General features: G+C 43.2%; 1 protein-coding gene across 8 annotated transcripts in view; it reads left to right on the top strand.

Annotated features, from left to right (window-relative positions):
* LOC117522843 (mucin-17-like) overlaps positions 1 to 20,349 on the top strand; it is a 74,562-nt gene extending 54,213 nt beyond the window's left edge. The window contains exons 4-6 of one of the 8 annotated variants that reach the window (XM_034184246.1): positions 9,699 to 9,823; positions 9,946 to 17,249; positions 20,335 to 20,349. In XM_034184246.1, coding sequence (XP_034040137.1) covers positions 9,699 to 9,823; positions 9,946 to 17,249; positions 20,335 to 20,339 — 7,434 coding nt within the window. In that variant the 3' untranslated portion in view covers positions 20,340 to 20,349. Of the gene's footprint in view, positions 1 to 9,698; positions 9,824 to 9,945; positions 18,702 to 20,334 lie in introns of those variants that run through there. The other 7 variants (XM_034184242.1, XM_034184244.1, XM_034184243.1 and 4 more) reach the window with 7 other exon arrangements.
* The last annotated feature ends 1,667 nt before the right edge of the window (positions 20,350 to 22,016 follow it).

Below are 22,016 nucleotides of genomic sequence, written 5' to 3'. Positions count from 1 at the left end.
AAAAGTTTTAGTCGATTGTAGTTTATTTTCTGTATTACAGCGTTTGGAAAGAGGTGTCATTTTATTTAAAGCAGCAATTTGAAGTTATTAATTCCGACTGGACTCTGTCTCAGAGCTGCGCAGCTGTGCGGCTCCAAACGCACAGAACGGAGGATGATTCTCATTTCTTGACTGCAACAAGATGAGTCCCAGTTAGTGACTTTAATCCACACAAAAGTGACTCACAGTATTTTAATGGCTTTGAGAGGAGTTAAGAAGCGACTTGCCGTTTCTGAAGAGCAGCGAATCAAAGAACCAACGAATTTGTGGATCGAAGCATTGCTTCAATGACTCACTCTTCAAAGTGGAGTCGCACTGCAGAAACGCTTGATCACAGACCCGCTGCAGACCAAACCCTGAATATCCGTAAGACTTTATTTGTACGTCCGTATCACTCTGAAACTTGGAAAAATCCGTATAATTTACAGACAATCCGTATAGGTTGACATGTCTGTTTTTGTGTGTTTGTTTGTTTGTAATGAATAACGGCATGGCGCATAAAAAATGTATCGGAGTAGAATTATGCAATTAAGGTCAGAAATGTAGTGAAGTAAAAGTGAAAGTAAGCTGAATTTAAAAAAAACTCAAGTAAAGTACAAAGTCTCCTAAAACGTACTTAAGTACAGTAGTGAAGTACAACCCCTGGCAAAAATTATGGAATCACCGGCCTCGGAGGATGTTCATTCAGTTGTTTAATTTTGTAGAAAAAAAGCAGATCACAGACATGACACAAAACTAAAGTCATTTCAAATGGCAACTTTCTGGCTTTAAGAAACACTATAAGAAATCAGGAAAAAAAATTGTGGCAGTCAGTAACAGTTACTTTTTTAGACCAAGCAGAGGGAAAAAAATATGTAATCACTCAATTCTGAGGAAAAAATTATAGAATCATGAAAAACAAAAGAACGCTCCAACACATCACTAGTATTTTGTTGCACCACCTCTGGCTTTTATAACAGCTTGCAGTCTCTGAGGCATGGACTTAATGAGTGACAAACAGTACTCTTCATCAATCTGGCTCCAACTTTCTCTGATTGCTGTTGCCAGATCAGCTTTGCAGGTTGGAGCCTTGTCATGGACCATTTTCTTCAACTTCCACCAAAGATTTTCAATTGGATTAAGATCCGGACTATTTGCAGGCCATGACATTGACCCTATGTGTCTTTTTGCAAGGAATGTTTTCACAGTTTTTGCTCTATGGCAAGATGCGTTATCATCTTGAAAAATGATTTCATCATCCCCAAACATCCTTTCAATTGATGGGATAAGAAAAGTGTCCAAAATATCAACGTAAACTTGTGCATTTATTGATGATGTAATGACAGCCATCTCCCCAGTGCCTTTACCTGACATGCAGCCCCATATCATCAATGACTGTGGAAATTTACATGTTCTCTTCAGGCAGTTATCTTTATAAATCTCATTGGAACGGCACCAAACAAAAGTTCCAGCATCATCACCTTGCCCAATGCAGATTCGAGATTCACCACTGAATATGACTTTCATCCAGTCATCCACAGTCCACAATTGCTTTTCCTTAGCCCATTGTAACCTTGTTTTTTTTCTGTTTAGGTGTTAATGAAGGCTTTCGTTTAGCTTTTCTGTATGTAAATCCCATGTCCTTTTAGGCGGTTTCTTACAGTTTGGTCACAGACGTTGGCTCCAGTTTCCTCCCATTCGTTCCTCATTTGTTTTGTTGTGCATTTTCGATTTTTGAGACACATTGCTTGAATCTTCTACTGGACTGGCTTGCTTGACGTGAGGACGTTTCGCTTCAAATCACAGAAGCTTCCTCAGCTAAAATTCTTGCTCGTCGAAGATTCAAGCTTCTCTACTATGGAAACCACCTGGACAACTGAGAGCCTACACAGAAACATTGCAACCAACTGTGGGCATGATGCCCTGGCACTGGTACGTAAGCTGGAAAGGACTGCTAAAAAGATAGCTAACTTTAGAAACCACTTAAGATTTAACCTAAGATGCAAACAAAACAATGTTATTACCAAATGCATGAAGCAAAAGGCACTAGAAGCAGGTCAGCAGAAAAGATCCAGCACAGTTACCTTAGGAGGATTTTGGGTCTTAGAATTGGAAGGCTTCATTTTAAAATATTAGACCTCCAAAATAATCTTGATAGTCTTTACAAAAGTTTAGAAACCTTAGTGGGGGATGAGGCCCATAATAAGATCACAAAGTTCATAGTTAAAACTCAAATGGCTGAGCATTTAAAAAGTAAGGAGTGGCAAATCAGGAAGTTTCACAACCTTTTAGTGCAGAAAAGGCGTACTTTCAGTGGGAGTAGTTTTAAAGATACACCCAGACAAATTAGTGACAACAGGGAAAATTGGGTAAAGAATCTGTCCGACGGGGTTCTTACACAGACAGAAAAGGATGTGCTCACCAAAGGACTAAATTTCTCAGTGACCCCTAAACATATACCGACAGTAGATTACATCACTGCAGTAGAGTCAGCCATTAAACATAACTGTTTGTCAGAGTCAGAAGCTGGGGACCTCCAACTAAGAGTCACAGCAGTGCTTAACAGTGCTAAGCCTCCTCCGTCCAACATCACAGGAGAAGAACAGAAAGCTTTGTTAGCACTGCAAAAGGACCAAAGCATCCTTATCCTGCCAGCAGATAAAGGCAGATGCACGGTGGTCCTGAACACATCGGACTATGAGGCCAAGATCAACAACTTGCTCAGTGACTCCAGTACATATGAACGTCTGAAGAGAGACCCCACAAGTGGCTATAAGAAGAAAATCATTAGCTACCTCCAAAACCTGGAGAAAGAGGGACTCATCGACAGGCAGACATACTACAGACTGTACCCGGGGGACACCACTCCATGCATCTATGGACTGCCCAAAATCCACAAACAGGACGTGCCACTCAGGCCTATTGTAAGTAGCACAGATTCCATCACATACAATTTGGCCAAGCACCTCAAGTGGATTTTGGTTCCTCTAGTGGGTAACTCAGACCACCATGTGGAAAACACACAAGATTTTGTGAACAAGATCAAGGACCTGCAGCTGGAGGCAGATGAAACTATGGTGTCATTTGATGTGACTTCGTTGTTCACCTGCATCCCCACCACTGAGGCCATCTCAGCTGTGAGGCAGAGACTGCTGGAGGATGTGTTTCTACCTGAAAGGACCAAACTCACACCAGACCACATCTGCCAACTCTTGGAGATCTGTCTTAACACCACGTATTTCCTGTTTAGGGGGAATTACTACAGGCAGATCCATGGTTGTGCGATGGGGTCTCCGGTATCCCCCATTGTGGCCAATCTGTACATGGAGCGAGTGGAGAAGACAGCCTTGACGTCATTCACGGGCATCTCTCCCAGTCACTGGTTCAGATATGTTGATGACATATGGGTTAAAATCAAGCAACAGGAGGTCGAGGACTTTACAGAACACATCAATTCAGTGGATTCAAATATCAAGTTCACACGTGAGGATGCCAGAAACAACCATTTACCCTTCTTGGACTGTGATGGTACGATTGGAGAGAACAGGCAGCTCCAGACAGGGGTTTACAGAAAACCCACTCACACTGACCAATATCTGCTCTTTGGCTCAAACCACCTCCTTGAACACAAGCTCGGGGTGATCAGGACTCTTCAGCACAGAGCCCTACAGGTGCCCACAACTGCAGAGGGAGGGGCTAAAGAACAACAACTTGTACGGAAAGCCCTCACAGTATGTGGGTACCCATGATGGTCCCTGGACAAAGTGCAGAAGTCCCAGAAAACAAAGAGACCAGATAGACAGGAGACGGAGACAAGAAGAAGAGTGTCTCTCCCTTATGTAGCAGGAGTAGGGGAAAAACTACAGAGAATCTTCAGACAGCACAAAATCCCAGTTTACTTTAAACCGGTTAACACCTTGAGACAGAAATTAGTTCACCCTAAGGACAGGATCCCTAGTTACAAACAGAGCAATGTAGTGTATTATATCAGATGTCAGGAAAACTGTAATGAACACTACATAGGTGAGACTAAGCAACCTTTATACAAGAGCCTATACCAGCACCGCAGAGAGGGTGCCAGTGGACCTCAGTCTGCAGTTCATCTCCACCTTAAAGACACTAACCACACGTTTGAGGACAAGGAAGTTAAAATCTTAGCCAGAGAGAAGAAATGGTTTGAGAGAGGTGTCAAGGAAGCGTTTTTTGTAAAACATTTGAAACCCAGCCTTAACCGGGGGACGGGTCTCAGACACGCTTTGTCCCCTGTTTACAATGGGGTACTCAGGTCTAAGCAGTTTCAGTCTTTTGTTCATGGTAATGAGTCATTCACGTCATCAGGAGAGTCGTCAAGGGAGCCATCAGGGGAGGCTTCCATCCCATCATTAGGAGAGTGCTAACTAGAGCACAATAGGTGCTAATTAGAGCTATTATTTAGTCACTAGCCTATAGCAGTCGGCCTCTCGGTAGGAGGGGTCTGGTTAGGTTAAAAAACTCCAGCTTTTGTTGGCTTCTGGTTTATTCTTCTCTGCAAGAGTCAAGACAGAAGTCAGACTACCAGAGCAAGAATTTTAGCTGAGGAAGCTTCTGTGATTTGAAGCGAAACGTCCTCGCGTCAAGCAACCCAGTCCAGTCGAAGATTCAAGCTTCTCTACTATGGAAACCACCTGGACAACTGAGAGCCTATACAGAAACTCTGCGTAAAGCAGTTTACCATATCAATGGACAACAAAACGCATCGACCGTTTTGTATATATTATTCAAAATGTGCATTTGTGTTGATTGTTTGAACCTTTTTGTTGTTCAGTTTTTCACACAAGACCTCAAATTACCTTTATAAAGTGTCAAAACAGTTGTTTATTATAGTTTGCTGTGTTTTGAATAAATGTGTGTGGAAAATTATTTTTCGCTTTATTTTTTCCATGCCTATTTTTGTTTGTAAACCTTTATTACACTTATAAAACACAACAAAAACATATATATGCTGAAAGCCCAGGTTGTCCTGAAAAAAAGACATAAAACTTGATTGTGGGATGCAGGGAGAGCTGTTAACAGCAATAATAAAACATTTATGCCAAGCAGGTGAACTGTCCAAAAAAATGCCCTTGGATCCTAGAGGGTTAATCTAAAATGTTTGTGTTTTGTTGACACACTGTATGTAACAAATGTGCAATAAATTTGTTTGAAAGAAAAAAATAATGTACAGAAAGACAGTTTAAAATGTGGGAGATTCCAGAGTTTTTTACACATTTCCCCTGCATAGTTTTCAATTTGAAAAGTTTGAATTTCCAAGTCACAATATCACCAGGCTGCGGGCATTCATTTCAAAGTGTGAAAATCTCGCCTTGTCCTTGTGATTCAGATTTTGACGCCCCTCTATACTGTGAAAAAATGGAAAACAAAAGGTCCAACGTTCCTCCCTGAGTCAGCAGGTGCATTTCTGGAAAACGTCTTATTACTCTGCATTTTACGCTGCATTTGTCGGCATTTCTCAGTGTGTGATGAACATTTTTGGAAAAGCAGAAACATCGGGCTGACACAGTGAAGAAACAAACACTGCTTCATCCAATAACGAAGCTTGTGAGCTTTCATTCGAAAGTAAAGGGTTGGATTTTTCAGAGGCTCTACAGAGAGACAGGAGGCGACACACTTCACCCCAAAACTCTTAATATTTTCAGAGTCTGTCGGATTTTGGATTCTAATGTGTGGTGACGCTGCTGTTTGTGTCGCTAGACACTATTTTAGTCCCACCGTGAGCGTGCGCGCAGAATGGGTCTATGATGCTGTTTTGTATCGGCTGGACACGCAGATGGATTTATTTTACATTGGGAAAAAGTTGGAATACATTATTTTCAGGAAATAATGGACTTTCTATCTAACGTGAGAGAACTTTGAGGAGCTCCGCAAAACCGGCTGGCGATCGCGCGCAATCCATGCGTGGAGCGGACTTTGGAAATCACAAGTGGATGACTGTACAGGTTTTTATTTTTTCTTCTCAGTGGAGCTGGTAGGGTTTATTTTTATTTTACTTTGAGTGTCTGTCTTAATGTGAGACTGTTCTGTAATGGAGCAGCGCGCATCGCACTCATGCAATGTGCACACGCACTGTTTTTGCACAGTGGAAGGCGGCTCCTTTTACATTGACTGCATCAAAATTAACAGTTATCACTTAAAAACGAGTCACCATAACATCACAGCACACGTATATAAACTTTGTAATTAATCTGCGGTTCCGTTTTTAATGTTAGCACCATTCAAGGGCGCGCTGAGACGGTTTCCTCTAAGAAACGCAGTCAGAAACACTGAGAAATGTTCTGATTTCAGTGCGACGTGTCATTTAAAAGATAGAAGAATGGGAATAATGCACACAGCTGTCCAACACCAAAATCTGTGTGTCTCAGTACCTGAATAATTTAGAATTCTGTTCTGCCGTTTTCTTCATAAAAGCCTCCCTGTTCACTGTCACAGAGGCTGCAGCATCGTTCTTAGCCTCTGATCTGATCGATCCCACAGCAGACAGCGTTGATCGAGTCAGCTGTGTACCTGCCTCCATGACGCTCGGCGCCGGCGTGCCTCCTCCACAGACAGCCCGGCGATCACTGCGTCCCCGCCAAGACGAAACAAAAAATGCAGAGATCTGGCTTCGTGTAAGGCTTGTTTTGTCATGGTTTGTGTCATCTGGATGTAAACAGGATAAACTAGAGCTGAAGTTGTTCATGTGAAATTTCCCGTAAAAGCGGGTTTGCGTGCTGTTAGATTCCCATCAAGTCTGCCGCTAAAACATCGTGAGATGACACTACACTATAGCGGTGCTAGATGGCAGTATGACGGCGTGGCACTGTTGTTCCATTGTCTGGGGAGAACCCTGTGTATAGTGACAATAAAGAGCAATAGGTCAGTGTGGGTCAGCCCTCTGCCAGCATCAGCCACTTGACTATTTCAGAGGTGAACTTTGGAGATTTCTAGCTTCAGTAAAATGCTCAAACCTAAAATTTTAAAAGGGGAAACCTTCCCTGATTATTGTCCAATCTGTATAAAATGATCCAGATTGAATAATTCATCTCTTGGTATGTTAGGTGGAAATAAATGTTTTTGTAGGTGTCTCAAAAGTCAGGGTCAAGGCTGTGCGTTAGTTTGCATGTTTTAACTGTTCGATCCCATGTAGTAGTAGATGCAAATTTTGTTCTCTCTTTTTGTTTTTCCATTACTAATAGTGGTTTTGGGTGCATCTCCACACACACACACACACACACACACACACACACACACACACACACACACACACACACACACACACACACACACAGAGAGAGAGAGAGAAAACACCACTGATATCAAAATTCTAAGGTGACTAAAAGCCTTTGCACAGTCGTGTGTGTACAGTGAGTAAACAGAAAATAAAATTTGAAATATTAAGCATTCATTTTCTATACCCACTTACTCCAGTCAAGGGTCACGGGGAGCTGGAGCCTATATCCCAGCAGTCATAGGGTGAGAGGTGTGGGACCCCCTGGACAGGCTACCAGTCCATCACAGGGCCACATATAGACAAACACATTCATACTCACACCTATGAACAATTTAAAATTTCCAGTCACCTGATCTGCATGAAAATTCAGTAAGGTATATCTTATATATTACACTCAACAAAAATATAAACGCAACACTTTTGGTTTTGCTCCCATTTTGAATGAGATGAACTCAAAGATCTAAAACTTTTTCCACAAACACAATATCACCATTTCCCTCAAATATTGTTCACAAACCAGTCGAAATCTGTGATAGTGAGCACTTCTCCTTTGCTGCGATAATCCATCCCACCTCACAGGTGTGCCATACCAAGATGCTGATTAGACACCATGATTAGTGCACAGGTGTGCCTTAGACTGTCCACAATAAAAGGGCACTCTGAAAGGTGCAGTTTTGTTTTATTGGGGGGGGGATACCAGTCAGTATCTGGTGTGACCACCATTTGCCTCATGCAGTGCAACACATCTCCTTCGCATAGAGTTGATCAGGTTGTCAATTGTGGCCTGTGGAATGTTGGTCCACTCCTCTTCAATGGCTGTGTGAAGTTGCTGGATATTGGTAGGAACTGGTACACGCTGTCGTATACGCCGGTCCAGAGCATCCCAAACATGCTCAATGGGTGACATGTCCGGTGAGTATGCCGACCATGCAAGAACTGGGACATTTTCAGCTTCCAAGAATTGTGTACAGATCCTTGCAACATGGGGCCGTGCATTATCCTGCTGCAACATGAGGTGATGTTCTTGGATGTATGGCACAACAATGGGCCTCAGGATCTCGTCACAGTATCTCTGTGCATTCAAAATGCCATCAATAAAATGCATCTGTGTTCTTCGTCCATAACAGACGCCTGCCCATACCATAACCCCACCGCCACCATGGGCCACTCGATCCACAACATTGACATCAGAAAACCGCTCACCCACACAACGCCACACACGCTGTCTGCCATCTGCCCTGAACAGTGTGAACCGGGATTCATCCGTGAAGAGAACACCTCTCCAACGTGCCAAACACCAGCGAATGTGAGCATTTGCCCACTCAAGTCAGTTACGAGGACAAACTGGAGTCAGGTCGAGACCCCGATGAGGACGACGAGCATGCAGATGAGCTTCCCTGAGACAGTTTCTGACAGTTTTTTCAGAAATTCTTTGGTTATGCAAACCGATTGTTTCAGCAGCTGTCCGAGTGGCTGGTCTCAGACGATCTTGGAGGTGAACATGCTGGATGTGGAGGTCCTGGGCTGGTGTGGTTACACGTGGTCTGCGGTTGTGAGGCTGGTTGGATGTGCTGCCAAATTCTCTGAATCGCCTTTGGAGACGGCTTATGGTAGAGAAATGAACATTCAATACACGAGCAACAGCTCTGGTTGACATTCCTGCTGTCAGCATGCCAATTGCACGCTCCCTCAAATCTTGCGACATCTGTGGCATTGTGCTGTGTGATAAAACTGCACCTTTCAGAGTGGCCTTTTATTGTGGGCAGTCTAAGGCACACCTGTGCACTAATCATGGTGTCTAATCAGCATCTTGATATGGCACACCTGTGAGGTGGGATGGATTATCTCAGCAAAGGAGAAGTGCTCACTATCACAGATTGACTGGTTTGTGAACAATATTTGAGGGAAATGGTGATATTGTGTATGTGGAAAACGTTTTAGATCTTTGAGTTCATCTCATACAAAATGGGAGCAAAACCAAAAGTGTTGCGTTTATATTTTTGTTGAGTGTATATTCCAGTTCTAAGGTGGAACTATGCCAGTATACAAAGGTATATCTAAAAAGGAAGAGTAAAATAGGAGAGTAGAAAAGAGTAGAGTAGAGCCACTTAGGTGCCTGGTCTTGAGAACCAGGGATGGTAGGATAAAAAGCTTTTTTATCCATGTCTTTGGACGTGGAAGGAAGCCGGAGTACTGCAAACATGGGTAGAACATGCAAACCTGCCACAGAAATATTTAGACACATTTAAATATGTCTAATTGATAACTATTCCAACATTTTAGTACTTTTTAATAAATCCATGCGTTACTACTGCAGTACAATACTGCCACCTAGCTTGCACTGCAGTTAATAAGGACATAAAGATGGTCAGGAATTGTGTACTTTGTCAGCTTCTGTTTAGTGTAAGTGGATGATCTGACTCCTGTCTTGCAGTTTTTACGTGTGAGAACAGTGTGCGGCGTCACGTATCGCTGCCGCTCTGGAAAATCGATTAAAGGCCGGATGATGGATCGCTTCTTGTTGACAGACTGCAGGGCTGTGCTGGGGGGAAACTACAGGTGAGATTATTTCAAGTCTTGCACAGCATTATACTTCCACACTGAATACGGTCACAAGGATTAGAGTGGCACCACCCATTACTGATGTAATTCTTTTGCATTGTGTTGTGTTTTGTGTCCAGCTTCATGTGGTCATTTGAGAAGTTGCATCGTTGCATGGCACACCTCTACCTTGGACAGCTAGTATCTACTTTTGATGAAGAGTTCCGGATTCTTTATGCTCAGTCCCAACCACTGACTGAAAATTTGTTTGCACCAATGGAGGATTTTGCGTTGTCACTGAATAAGCAATACTCAAGTGAACCACATCTGCTGTCCAGAGATCCAAGGAAATTTGTCCCAATAGATGCCTATGGCCGAGAAGAATGGTCAAGACCTCCTGCTGATGAACGCATGGACATGAAATGGAAAGTGATGCCGCATAAAAGGCAAGCCGTGATGCACAGATCAGTAGACCAAGGTCCTATGGATATGTACAGTAGGTTTCCACCCCAACAAATACAGATTGAGCCCGCTTTTGATCTGGGCTCTTCCAGGATGCCCATGATGGAAAATCCAGCATTCAAACGACACAGTTTTGCTGAAGGATCTCTTGGCAGACACTCACCTTACCCTTTCCCACAGGAACAAGGAATATCAGACTTTGAGACACAGGGAAGGCAGTTTCAGAGAGGCCAGCTACCATACCAAAAGATGCGATCTGAAGTGGATTATGGTGGTTATGAAAAATTTTGGAGCCATGCCTATCTTTCATCGAATCAGTATTCTGAACCTGTCTTCCAACAAGAAATGGAACCACCAGAAAGCTATAACCAAATGCTTAATTACGTGCCATTTGCTACTGATGTATACCAGGGCTCAGAGAAATTGTTAGGTGTTCCTTTTACTTCAGCTCGTCCTAGAAGATCAAGTGCAGGCCAGATATATGCCTGTCAGACATCTCCACCATCCTCACATATGCCTGACAGTCAGTTTTTTGAAGAGCCTAACACAGACCGTAAGGACCCAGCAGTCAAACGGGGGCTGAGGACGTGGAGGATTAACTCGTTCCTCAGTGCATTTGATAATGGGGAGGACGAAGACTTACGGATGACACCAACTAATGTAGACACATTTGATGAGCCCTCAAACACCATTCAACAAATGGCATTTGGCACAGATTTATCACTTCCTAAAATTCCTGATATCAGAGAGGTCAAGGTTCCTCTTGTGCCGAGAGTAAGTCAGCTGCCAAGTTATATCAGATCCACTACACCCACTGCAGCCATTACACAAGAGCCAGAAAAGAAAATCCCAGAAGACTGTACTGCCATTGTACCAGAAACCAAAATAACACCAACTCCTTCAGATTCATCATCAGCAACAGAAGGTGATAAAACTGAGGAGGTAGAACAAAAGGAACCAAAAACCTCTGTGCTCCGAAGGGATGAATCATTCCGCAGAAAGTACAATGCAGCAGTACAAACAAGCTCCAGGTTAAGATCCTCTCTAATATTCAGCTCCCAACTGGATCCGCATGTTTATCAAGAATCCAAAACAGCTCCAGGGCAACAAGATGAGGACGATGACAAAAATGAGGATGAACAGACAAAATTACCTTTTATCTCTCAGGTTTTGGGACAAAAGAGACTTGTAAGAGAACCTTTTGAATGGAGCCGTTATATAAAGTCAACCAGTCTCGATACCACGGCCACAGAAACGTCTAAATCAGATGATGTAAGTAATAAACTATATGATAAAGATTCCTCAAAGGAAAAAATGTCAAAGGATCCTTCAGAAAGCCAAGAGAAAACCACAGAAGCTCTTTCATCTAAATCACCAGATACAGAGCCAACAAAGTCTTCACCCTCTGACGTACAGCTCTCCAAAACTGATCAACATGAACAACAACCCAAAACTATACCCAGCAACCCATCCTACATAGATATGAGCGATCCTGACAAGAGGTTCATGTTTTTCAAGGATTTGGCAGCAAAACGAAAAGCTGCTCAGGCTGCAGTTGAAAAGAAAATGCAGAAATCGCCAACAAATCCAGTGTCTGATTTACAAAATAACACCATTGTTCAAAAGGTACAGGAAGAAACAGTAGTGAATGTGGCTTTGCCAGAGAAAAAGCCAATCAAACCATCAAAGGATTTATTTGAAAAATACACGGCTCCAGAGGATGGACAGAAAGCAGTCTCCACAGAAACACGTGTAAGACCTGATGTCCCACAAGACAGTCAGATCAAAGATGTCTCAGATAATAGCTGCAAGGAAGAAAAGCAAGTAGTCCCATCTAAATTGGAAAAAACAGAGGTAAAGGATAGTCAATCAGCAGAGTCATGTTCTATGTCTGTAGGAGAGGGCAGCGACGGCGCTTCTCCTCACACCCAAACAGAAGAAGCAAAGCTGCCAGATTCTACTACAAAGGTAAAAGTGTCTGTCCAGACTCATACACATACAAGCTCTCATATTCTGGCTGACAGTGGTCCAGCTCCAACAAAGTCTTCCTCGCAACTAACTGAAAAGATTGAACTTAAACCCCTCAATGCTACCTCAGAGAAGTCTAACATCCAAAATCCTGATGCACAGCAGATAGAATCAAATGTTTCTGCTGCTCCACAGCTGTCTGAATCTGGCACAGGTATTACTCAAGCAGGAGTGAAAGTCAGTTCTTCTCATCCATCAGCACAGAGCTCTTCCTCTGATCAGTGCCGTCCTGATTCTAGTTCTCAGAACAGTCCATCACCCTCAACCTCTGCTCAGCAAACCATATCTTCTCGTTTAAGCTCAGAAAATGCCAGGTCATCCCCTGGCGCCTTTGTATTAAACATAATTCCTGAGGAACAGGTGTCTCTTCACCCTTCTCCATCAGAGTCTTCCCAGAATAAAATGTCAGAAGAATCTACTTCTGTCATACAAACAAAATTTGATAGTACACTAGCTGCGTTCTCTCCTTTAATGTCCCTGCATATGCCTGCTGCAGTGGACCTGCCCGAGACTGAACAACAGCAGTCAAAGCCTCTGCTCAGCCACCCATCCTTTGTAGACATGAATGATCCCCAACAGAGATTCATATTTTTCAAAGAGTTGGCAGCCAAAAGAAAAGCAGCTCAGGTTGCAGCAGATAAAAGCCCACAGAAAGCTTCAGTCATTCCACATTCAGATTCACAAAAGAACTCCAGTGTTAAAAAGGGAGAAGGTGTACCTGAAGGAGCACCAGAGAATGTGACTGTTTCTGTCACAAAGCCAGTCACAGAAAAAAATGCAACTGTCCCATCTGTACCAGGAAATGTAGAGCTGGAGGAGAGCCAGTCAGGAGGCTCTCTGCCTGAGTCCGCAGACATCAGGAAAGACGAGTCACCTCTACAAAACCAACCACAAGAAGAAACTAAGCTGTCAGAGCCTGTTGTAATAAAGTCAAGCCCCTCTCGTCCTGCTACAAATGCTCCACCTGTGGACGAGCCTCCACACGTTACAAACTATACTAACCCAGATGAGACTGCTCCTTCTAATGTCAGCTCAGAAAACTCCAGATCAACCTCTACATCCAATGCATTATCCCCAAATTCAGAGAAAATGGAGCCACAAAAATCTCTAAGTTCTTTTCCATCAGAGTCCTCCAGAGACAAAACCTCTGGAAAATCTGCAATTTCATCTGCCATGCAAACAAATTTGGGCACTACACAAGTTATGGTCTCTCCCTTCATGTCCAAGCCTGCCACAGTGGAGCTGCCCAAAACTGATCAACAGCAATCGAAGCCTTTGCTCAACGAGCTACCGCCCTTTGTAGACATGAGTGATCCCCAACAGAGATTCATGTTTTTCAAAGAGTTGGCAGCCAAAAGAAAAGCAGCTCAGGTTGCAGCAGATAATAGCCCACAGAAAGCTTCAGTCATTCCACATTCAGATTCACAAAAGAACTCCAGTGTTAAAAAGGGAGAAGGTGTACCTGAAGGAGCACCAGAGAATGTGGCTGTTGTTTCTGTCACAAAGCCAATCACAGAAACAAACACAACTGTCCCATCTGTACCAGGAAATATAGAGCTGGAGGAGAGCCAGTCAGGAGGCTCTCTGCCTGAGTCTGCCGACATCAGGAAAGATGGGTCACCTCTACAAAACCAACCACAAGAAGAAACTAAGCTGTCAGAGCCTGTTGTAATAAAGTCAAGCCCCTCTCATCCTGCTACAAATGCTCCACTTGTGGACGAGCCTCCACGCATTATACACTATACTAATCCAGACGAGACTGCTCCTTCTAATGTCAGCACAGAAAACTCCAGCTCAACCTCTACATCCAATGCATTATCCCCAAATTCAGAGAAAATAGAGCCACAGAAATCTCTCAGCCCTTTTCCATCAGAGTCCTCCAGAGACAAAACCTCTGGAAAATCTGCAATTTCATCTGCCATGCAAACAAATTTGGACACTACACAAGTTATGTTCTCGCCCTTCATGCCCCGACACAAGCCTGCCGCAGTGGAGCTCCCCAAAACTGATCACCAGCAATCAGAGCCTTTGCTCAGCGAGCCACCGCCCTTTGACCTGAGTGATACCCAACAGAGATTCATGTTTTTCAAAGAGTTGGCAGCTAAAAGAAAAGCAGCTGAGGTTGCAGCTTCAATAATTCCACATTCTGATTTAGAAAATAACAGCACTGCTAAAAAGGGAGAAGCAACACCTGAAGAAGCATCAAAGAGTGGGAGTGATGCTGCTGTCAAAAAGCCAATCACACAATCTGTGTATTTATTAGGAAAAACTACTACTGTCAAAAATGAACAAAAAACTGTAGCTGTCAGCGCTGATGATGGTGATAAAGCAGTCAAGCAGGATGGGCATGTCATAAATGATGCAAATAGTACTGAAAGCTGTGAGGAGGAACAGGCCACAGTCCAAATTGTACCGGGAAATGCAGAACTGGAGGACAGCCAATCAGCAGCCTCTCTGCCTGAACCTGTAAACGTAGGGACAGACGGGTCACCTCTTCAACAGCAACCACAAGAAGATACAAGGCTGTCAGATCCTGTTGGAGTCGAGTCACGTCCCTGTCATCCACCTGCAGGCAGTCCTCATCCAGTAGACTCTGAAACCCAAAACACTGATTCTACCTCAGAGAAGCCTGCTCCTCTAACCCCCACAGCAGAGACCTCTAACATCCAGAGTTCTGAGTCACAGCACACAGAATCCAATGTTACTTCTTCTTTGCAGTCATCTGAATTGAGCACAAGCACTGTTAGTGAAATGCTTCCATGTTCTACTACTCAGAACAGACAGAGTGCATCTGACTCTGACTCTGCTCTCCTTTCTACTCCAGTGGAGACGGTTGCTTCTCATGTCATCCCAGAAAGCTCTTCTACCTGTATGTCCAATGTTTTATCCCCAAATGCAGAGAAAACAGAAACACTGAAATCTGTTACCCCTTCTCCATTAGAGTCTTCCAAAGACAAAAGTCTCCAGTCCTCTCGGGACAAACCTGCACAGCACTCTACAGCTTCCTCCACTGTGCAAACAGAATCTGCCTCTACAGAAGATGAGGTTGTACCATCAGTGCCTCAACCTAAGCCTCTTGCAGCCGAACTGCCCAAAAGTAGCTCATCAGTACAACAATACAAAGCTCTGCTTAGCAAACCGTCCCACGAAAATGTGAGTGAGTTGGCAGAAAAACAAACACCTGCTCAAGCTGCACCTGAGCAGAGAATGGAGAACTTGGCAGCAAATCCATCATCTGAATTACAAAATGACACCATTCAAAAGGAAGAACCTGTAGTTGAAGCAGAAGCAGTCAGTGTGAGCTCTGTGAAAGAGTCAATCTCACCATCCACGGCTTTATTAGAGAATCACACTCCCACACAAGATGGGCAGAAAATAGTCTTCACAGAACCATGTGTCTCACTAAAACCTGACACCAGCAACAAGACAAATAAGCAAGACACTCATGTCAAAGATGATCCAAGTATGACTAAAATCCACGAGGAGGAACAGGCATCAGTCCCGAGTGAAGTGGAGAATACGGAGCTGAAGGACAATCAGTCAGCAGAATCTCTGCCCGAGTCTGCAGGAGGGCTCAAAGATGGAGAATCTCCTCAAAGCCAACCAGAAGAACCACAGCTGTCTGATCTTACTACACAAGTGAAAGAGTCCTCCACCTATCATCCTCTCACAACCACAGAGGCTACACATGTTAATGAACCTTCTCTAATAGACTCTGTGGCACCAGTTGCTGATAAAAGTGGAACTCCAACACCCGGTTCTGCCTCAGAGATGTCTACTTCACTCACTCCCACAACAGTGCCACCACCGTCTGTACTTTCCACATTGAAGTCTAATGTCCAAAGCTGTGGGTCGTTATTGTTGCCATCTGAATCAAACCCAGGTGCTCCTCACACAGGATCAGATGAAAGTTCTGACCCATCAGAGCCAAACTCTTCCTCTGGTCGCATCTGTCCAGATTCTTCTTCTCAGACCAGTCCAAGCCCCTCAGTGTCTGACTCTGCTCTTCGTTCTTCTTCTTTAGGAGAGACTGTGCTTTCACACACCATTTCAGAACATTCCAGCCCATCTCCTACTACCTCTGTCGTATTGTTCCCAAATTCAGAGGAAACAGAGCCACAAAAATCTGTTGACGTTTCTTTATCAGAATCGTTACAAGACAAAACTCTTCCATCCTTCCAAGAGAAAACATCACAAAACCCTTCAGCTTCTTCTGTCACACAAGCAGATTTAGACCCCACAGAAGGTACAAGCTGTGTTTCAGAGAAAGAGTCTCCTGAATCAGAACACAGCTCTGTCTCGAAGTCTGTAGCAGAAGAATCTCAGGTGTCTTCCAGTGTTACTCCTGCATCACCAAAAGAAATTGAAGCTGAGAGCGCATCTCAGAACTTTGGCTCTCCTTCAACTGAGTCATGTTTAACAGGTGTAACTGGTGTGACAAATTTAAAGTCCGGATCTGACCAAGATAAGTCTCCACTCTCCCCAACAGTTTCTGCTGGGCATTCTCAGTCAACAAGTAGTCCTGTTCTCAGTCCAAATAGTCAGTCTGATTTACATCCCAGTGGTTCCCCATCTGTGGCAGTTGCATCTCCTGAAGATGCACCAACACATGCAACAACTCCCCCTGAGCTTAACCTTAAAGATTCTGGTGCTCCCACTGCTGATGAATCAGTATCATGCTCTACTTCTCCTGGCTCAGATGGATCCCCTAAAGCTAAAAAAGATGAAACCAACATGTTTCCTTTACCTGGCGATTCAGATACACATTCCCCTCCACAAATGCCTCAAGCAGACTTAAGTGAATCACCCACAGAGACGTCAACAGACTGTACGTCTGTCCCAACTGAGACTACCTTAGGTACCCCAGCAGACCAGACACAGTCCAGTCTGCCACACAGTGCACCCAAAGCTGTTACCTCTGAAAGCTTCCCATCGGAGCCCCCTGTGCTTCAGAGTGATGCTGTCAAAGAGTCTGAGTTGCTTGACCCAAGTGAGAGAAGACCTGGAGATGCTGATGCCAAAAATGGTGTGAGTCAAGGAAATAAAGAGTGTGTCAGCAGTGCTAAAGCAAATGTCCAAGTCAGTCAAAAGGACACAGCAGAGGTCACTGAAGATAAAGTATGTCCTCAGTCATCACAGTTGAAACAACAAAAGTCAAGTCAGTCACGCTATCACTCATCAACGGCTAATGTCATCTCAAGCAGCAACCTCAGAGATGATACCAAACTACTTCTAGAGCAAATTTCTGCAAATAGCCAAAGCCGAAATGAGCTCAGCAAAGAGTCTGTCCCTGCTGTCACTGATGATGAGAAAGAAGATGAAGCTGACAAGAAAGCCAAGAGGGAGATCGACAGAGGCATCACACCACTTAGCAGACAACTCAAGACTGCGGAGGAGCGTGAGATCATACTGGAGAAGATCCAGAGCATGCGGAAAGAGAGGAAAGTCTACAGCCGCTTTGAACTGTGAATACAGTACGCTGGTATTGGGTATTGCAAATGATTGTTTGCCTCTGTTTTTGTATTACACTTCAGAGATGGCACCTTACCTGGGATCAAATGAAAGTTGAGAGAAAAATGGTATGTCAGTACTAAAAATGTAATCCAGGGGAAAGCTCAAATGATGAAAAAAGTATTTTTCACCAAAGACATTGAAGGTGGAGCAGATAGGCAAAGTAACTGTGCATTTTATGACAAAAGCATGAAACGTTCACCATGTAATCTTCGCACTGGTACGTTTCATTTCAGGCGTAGAAGTACCGTGTATTAGGGGTGGAACAGTACACAGAGGTCACAGTTTGGTTCACACTATAGTTTAAACATCACAAGTCAATCCGAGTTTGGTCAAATGGGTGGAAGGTTTGTGAGCGACAGCAGAAAAGTGACTGACGTTTTTGAGTGATCACTCACATTCCCTATCGCTGCCAAACAATGCTGTTGACCTCTTGGCACCAGATACCACAGAACACCTTCAGCGCTCTTGTGGAGTCCATACCTCTATGGGTCAGAGCTGGTTTACTGGCAGTAGGGGGATATACACAATACTCAGCAGGTGGTCACAATTAGAGCTGCTTGGAGTAGGTGTTGGTGCATTATACCCCCGTCATACTAGAATGGTCCCAAATGACGCATGCGCAGTGAAGGCAGGGCGGACCAATTTTTGGGAGGGACCATTTGGGCTGTGACATCGGTTCACACTGGAACGGGGTTTATGCACGTGCCCGCCACACACGCACCCGCTACATAAGTGTGGACGAATCAGTCGGAGTGCAGTCTGGGTATTTGGATGGCTATCCTCTGCAATTCTTATTCCCTCACAGATATGGCACGAGTTGTTTGTTTGTACATTCCGCCTGATTTGGCTTGTGCTCATTTGTACTAATTGGTTCTCATACCGGTCCTCAAGTACCACCTAACCAATAGGTTCTCCATCTCTCCACGCTCCGCCACATGCTGATTAGCTCATTCAGCTGTGCAGCCAATCAGGAACTAACAGACACCTGAATGAGCGAATCAAATACAGTTTGGAAAGAGTCCAAGGTTCCGCATCTGCCCACTTAATTTATTTGCAGTGAAAAATTTGTTTTTTTCTCCTTTGTTTAGAAAATATATCTTGTGCTATTGAAGGAAGGACACCTTTGTCCAGAGTAGAATGCCTTAATCGAGAGAGTGGCGTCAACTCAAAACATGGCGCCATTTTGGGTTCAACTGTGCTGAACTACTGAATGAACCTTTAATGTTTTCAACATTTTTTTTTTTTAATCATTTAACCACATACAGCAACACATCCAGGTACAGGTACTACAAAATAAATATAAAAATAGTTAAGCTATCAAATTTACACACATTTACAATTTATGATGATTTATTTAATTAATTTAAAGCCTGATTTATGCAGCTGCAGCTCTGTAACTCCGTGTCATACAATGACATGCGTGACAGTTTTAAAGTTCTCCATCTCCTGATTATGGTTTATTCTGGACTAATTTGACCCTCTACAAGCTTTTCTTTCTGCAGTCATCACTTCCGAATCAAAGGTAAACTGAACAATTTCATCTTTTTCTGACTCCGTGTTGTAAATGTGCAGACTTTTCTGATCCATTTGTAATCAGCGTGCGCACTGTAAAACTATTATGATGGCAAAGTAGTGAAAACAGAAAAGTGTCAAATTATAGCCTTTTGTGTCTGATTTAACAGGTGCACGCCAGGCTGCGGCTCTGAGTCTGAGCACGGTGTGAAAAAATAAACGTTGGACTTTTAATCATGGAAATGACTCTGGTCCCACATACGTGGGATTTAATGGAAATACATTGCGATTGGATGGGACATTTTATCAGATGTCAGCGAAAAATCTGTTGTACAAAGTCCGTTATATATGGCGTTTATTACTTGGAAAACAACACAAAAACTTTGGGACTTTTTTTGTCCGGTGACTGTGAATATCTGGTTTATACGACGGTTTAGGTGAGTTTTACGTTACATGGGACTGAACAATAAACTTACTTCTCAAAGCTTTGATGATGAAGTCGCTTCTGTCCCACACAGCTGATTTTATTTTCCTAAATGTTTCTTCTGTTCGGATCTGAAGGGAATCTGAACATCTTGAAGCCCTTGTTGTGGCTATTTGTGCATCCAAATGCACAACAACCCAACAATAAAATAGCTGGATTTACATGTAGACACATTAACAGCAAACGGTATTTTGAACCCAAGATGGCACCATGAGTCATGTGACCATTTTTTTTTTTTTTGACTCATGTTGCCATGCTCTCAATTAAGGCACTCTAGTCAATATGCCCCCCCCCCAATCCACTGTGGTTAAAAAAAATGGAAAGGGCGATTCTTTTTTCTTTCTTTCAGATTTCATGGATTTTAATAAATCAAAAAACGTTGTGCAATACAGATGAAAATTCTGATCCTGGTCTTTCTTGTAGCTTCCGTGTTACAATGATAGATTTTGTTCTGGGGCTAACTTCATGAAGAAATGCAGTCTTAGTGGGGGGGAATCATCAGGATGACTGTTGGTGGAATAATGGACAGACTAATGATGTTGAGGTCAGTGACCACTGAAGGTCACTTGAGGTCAGGTGCAGAATTGCTCCACATGTGAAATCGGAGCTCTGCGTGTGCAGATGACTTGGTGAAAGGTTCATGCTTTAGCTGTTAAAGTGCACAGTCGGCAGGGTTTCTGTGTGGCTTTCTTCACCTGTGGAATGTTTTGCAGATGGTGTGTCTGTGATTCTGAACGTCAGTGGGAGGAGTTTATACAATGATTTAAAAAGTATCTGGGCTTGATAAATGATTCAAGTTGTGATTGATGTGAAGATGGACTGAGATAAAGTATATTTTGATCAAATAAGGTTTTACTGACTGCAGGGGTAAAGTGCAATGTGTGTGTGTGTGTGTGTGTGTGTGTGTGTGTGTGTGTGTGTGTGTGTGTGTGTGTGTGTGTGTGTGTGTGTGTGTGTGTGTGTGTGTGAGAGAGAGAGAGACGTGGCCTGTCTTTGCTTTTGTTCACCCACAGGAGACATAATTTTGCTTTTATGTCAAAATGTGATTTTAAAACATCATCTGACTTTACAATGTGACCTACTGTAGTATTTCTGTCACATCAACTGAAAGATGTTCGTTTCACGTTTCTGATGAAAGCAGATGTTTAAATTCACAGCCACACTTTGTTCTGATGTAAGCTGTAACATTCAGTTGTTTGTACTCTTAATTAAACACATATGGGGAAAGATGATGCCAAATAAAACGTACTGCAGTGTTGAGATAATCGAGCTGCCCTGTGATTCTGGATCCACCACAGTACGACTCTCGTTGGCCCCTTTAATTCCTTAACGTGCACGGAGGTCTGAGGGTGACTGTGACACACGTCGCTTTCAAACTGCACCTTGTGCCTTAATTCCGTGAAAGTATCTACTTTTTGAAATTGAAAAAGTGAATTCTGTACATTTAATGGAAAATGAGTTGTAATTGTCAAAAGAGCAAATCACTAAGAATTTACATTTGGTGGAGTTCTTGGAATTTTGTTTACTTGTTTTTAAATGTCACAGCTGCCTCCCATTTGTAAATAAAAATTATTTTAAAAAAGTTTAAATTCTCCTTTACTCACTGACTGTTATGATTTTTTTTTTTTTTTTTTATCTTGTATTGCATTACTATAAATAGACGAGATTGTGTCCAGTGCAGGACGTTGGCACACTCGCTTCCCGGTGAGAAGGTTCATGGTTCTGATGTACTGACGCGGCTGCACCCTGTTATGCTGGTACATCTCAGTTTCATCAGCAGACATCCGACATAAAAAGTTCCCTGTGGTGACCCTGAACAAACCTGGAGAATCCTGAAGAAATGATTTTATATATACGGTACGTGCTGCCCTCCAGTGGTGGGCTGTCAGGGCCAACAAGGTGACACCAATTAATGGGAATGAAACGAATTTCTCCCTGATCTCTGCTGCTTCCACATCAGCTGATATGCAGAAGGGATTTGTCTTCATCCAATCATATTTCTCCAGGTGAAAAACGTCTTTAAACAAATGGGAACGATGTAGATTATTTAATCAGTGAGATTTTCATTTTGCCGTGTTGCTGTGTCGATGCTCACCCATCCCTGTGTTTTTTCCTGCTTTATTGAACAGTCATATATATATATATAGTGAGGAAAATAAGTATTTGAACACCCTGCAATTTTGCAAGTTCTCCCACTTAGAAATCATGGAG

Source organism: Thalassophryne amazonica, chromosome 13 (assembly GCF_902500255.1).
Source record: "Thalassophryne amazonica chromosome 13, fThaAma1.1, whole genome shotgun sequence".
NCBI classification, from domain to species: Eukaryota; Metazoa; Chordata; class Actinopteri; order Batrachoidiformes; family Batrachoididae; genus Thalassophryne; species Thalassophryne amazonica.
This window is presented reverse-complemented; position numbering and strand designations above follow the sequence as displayed.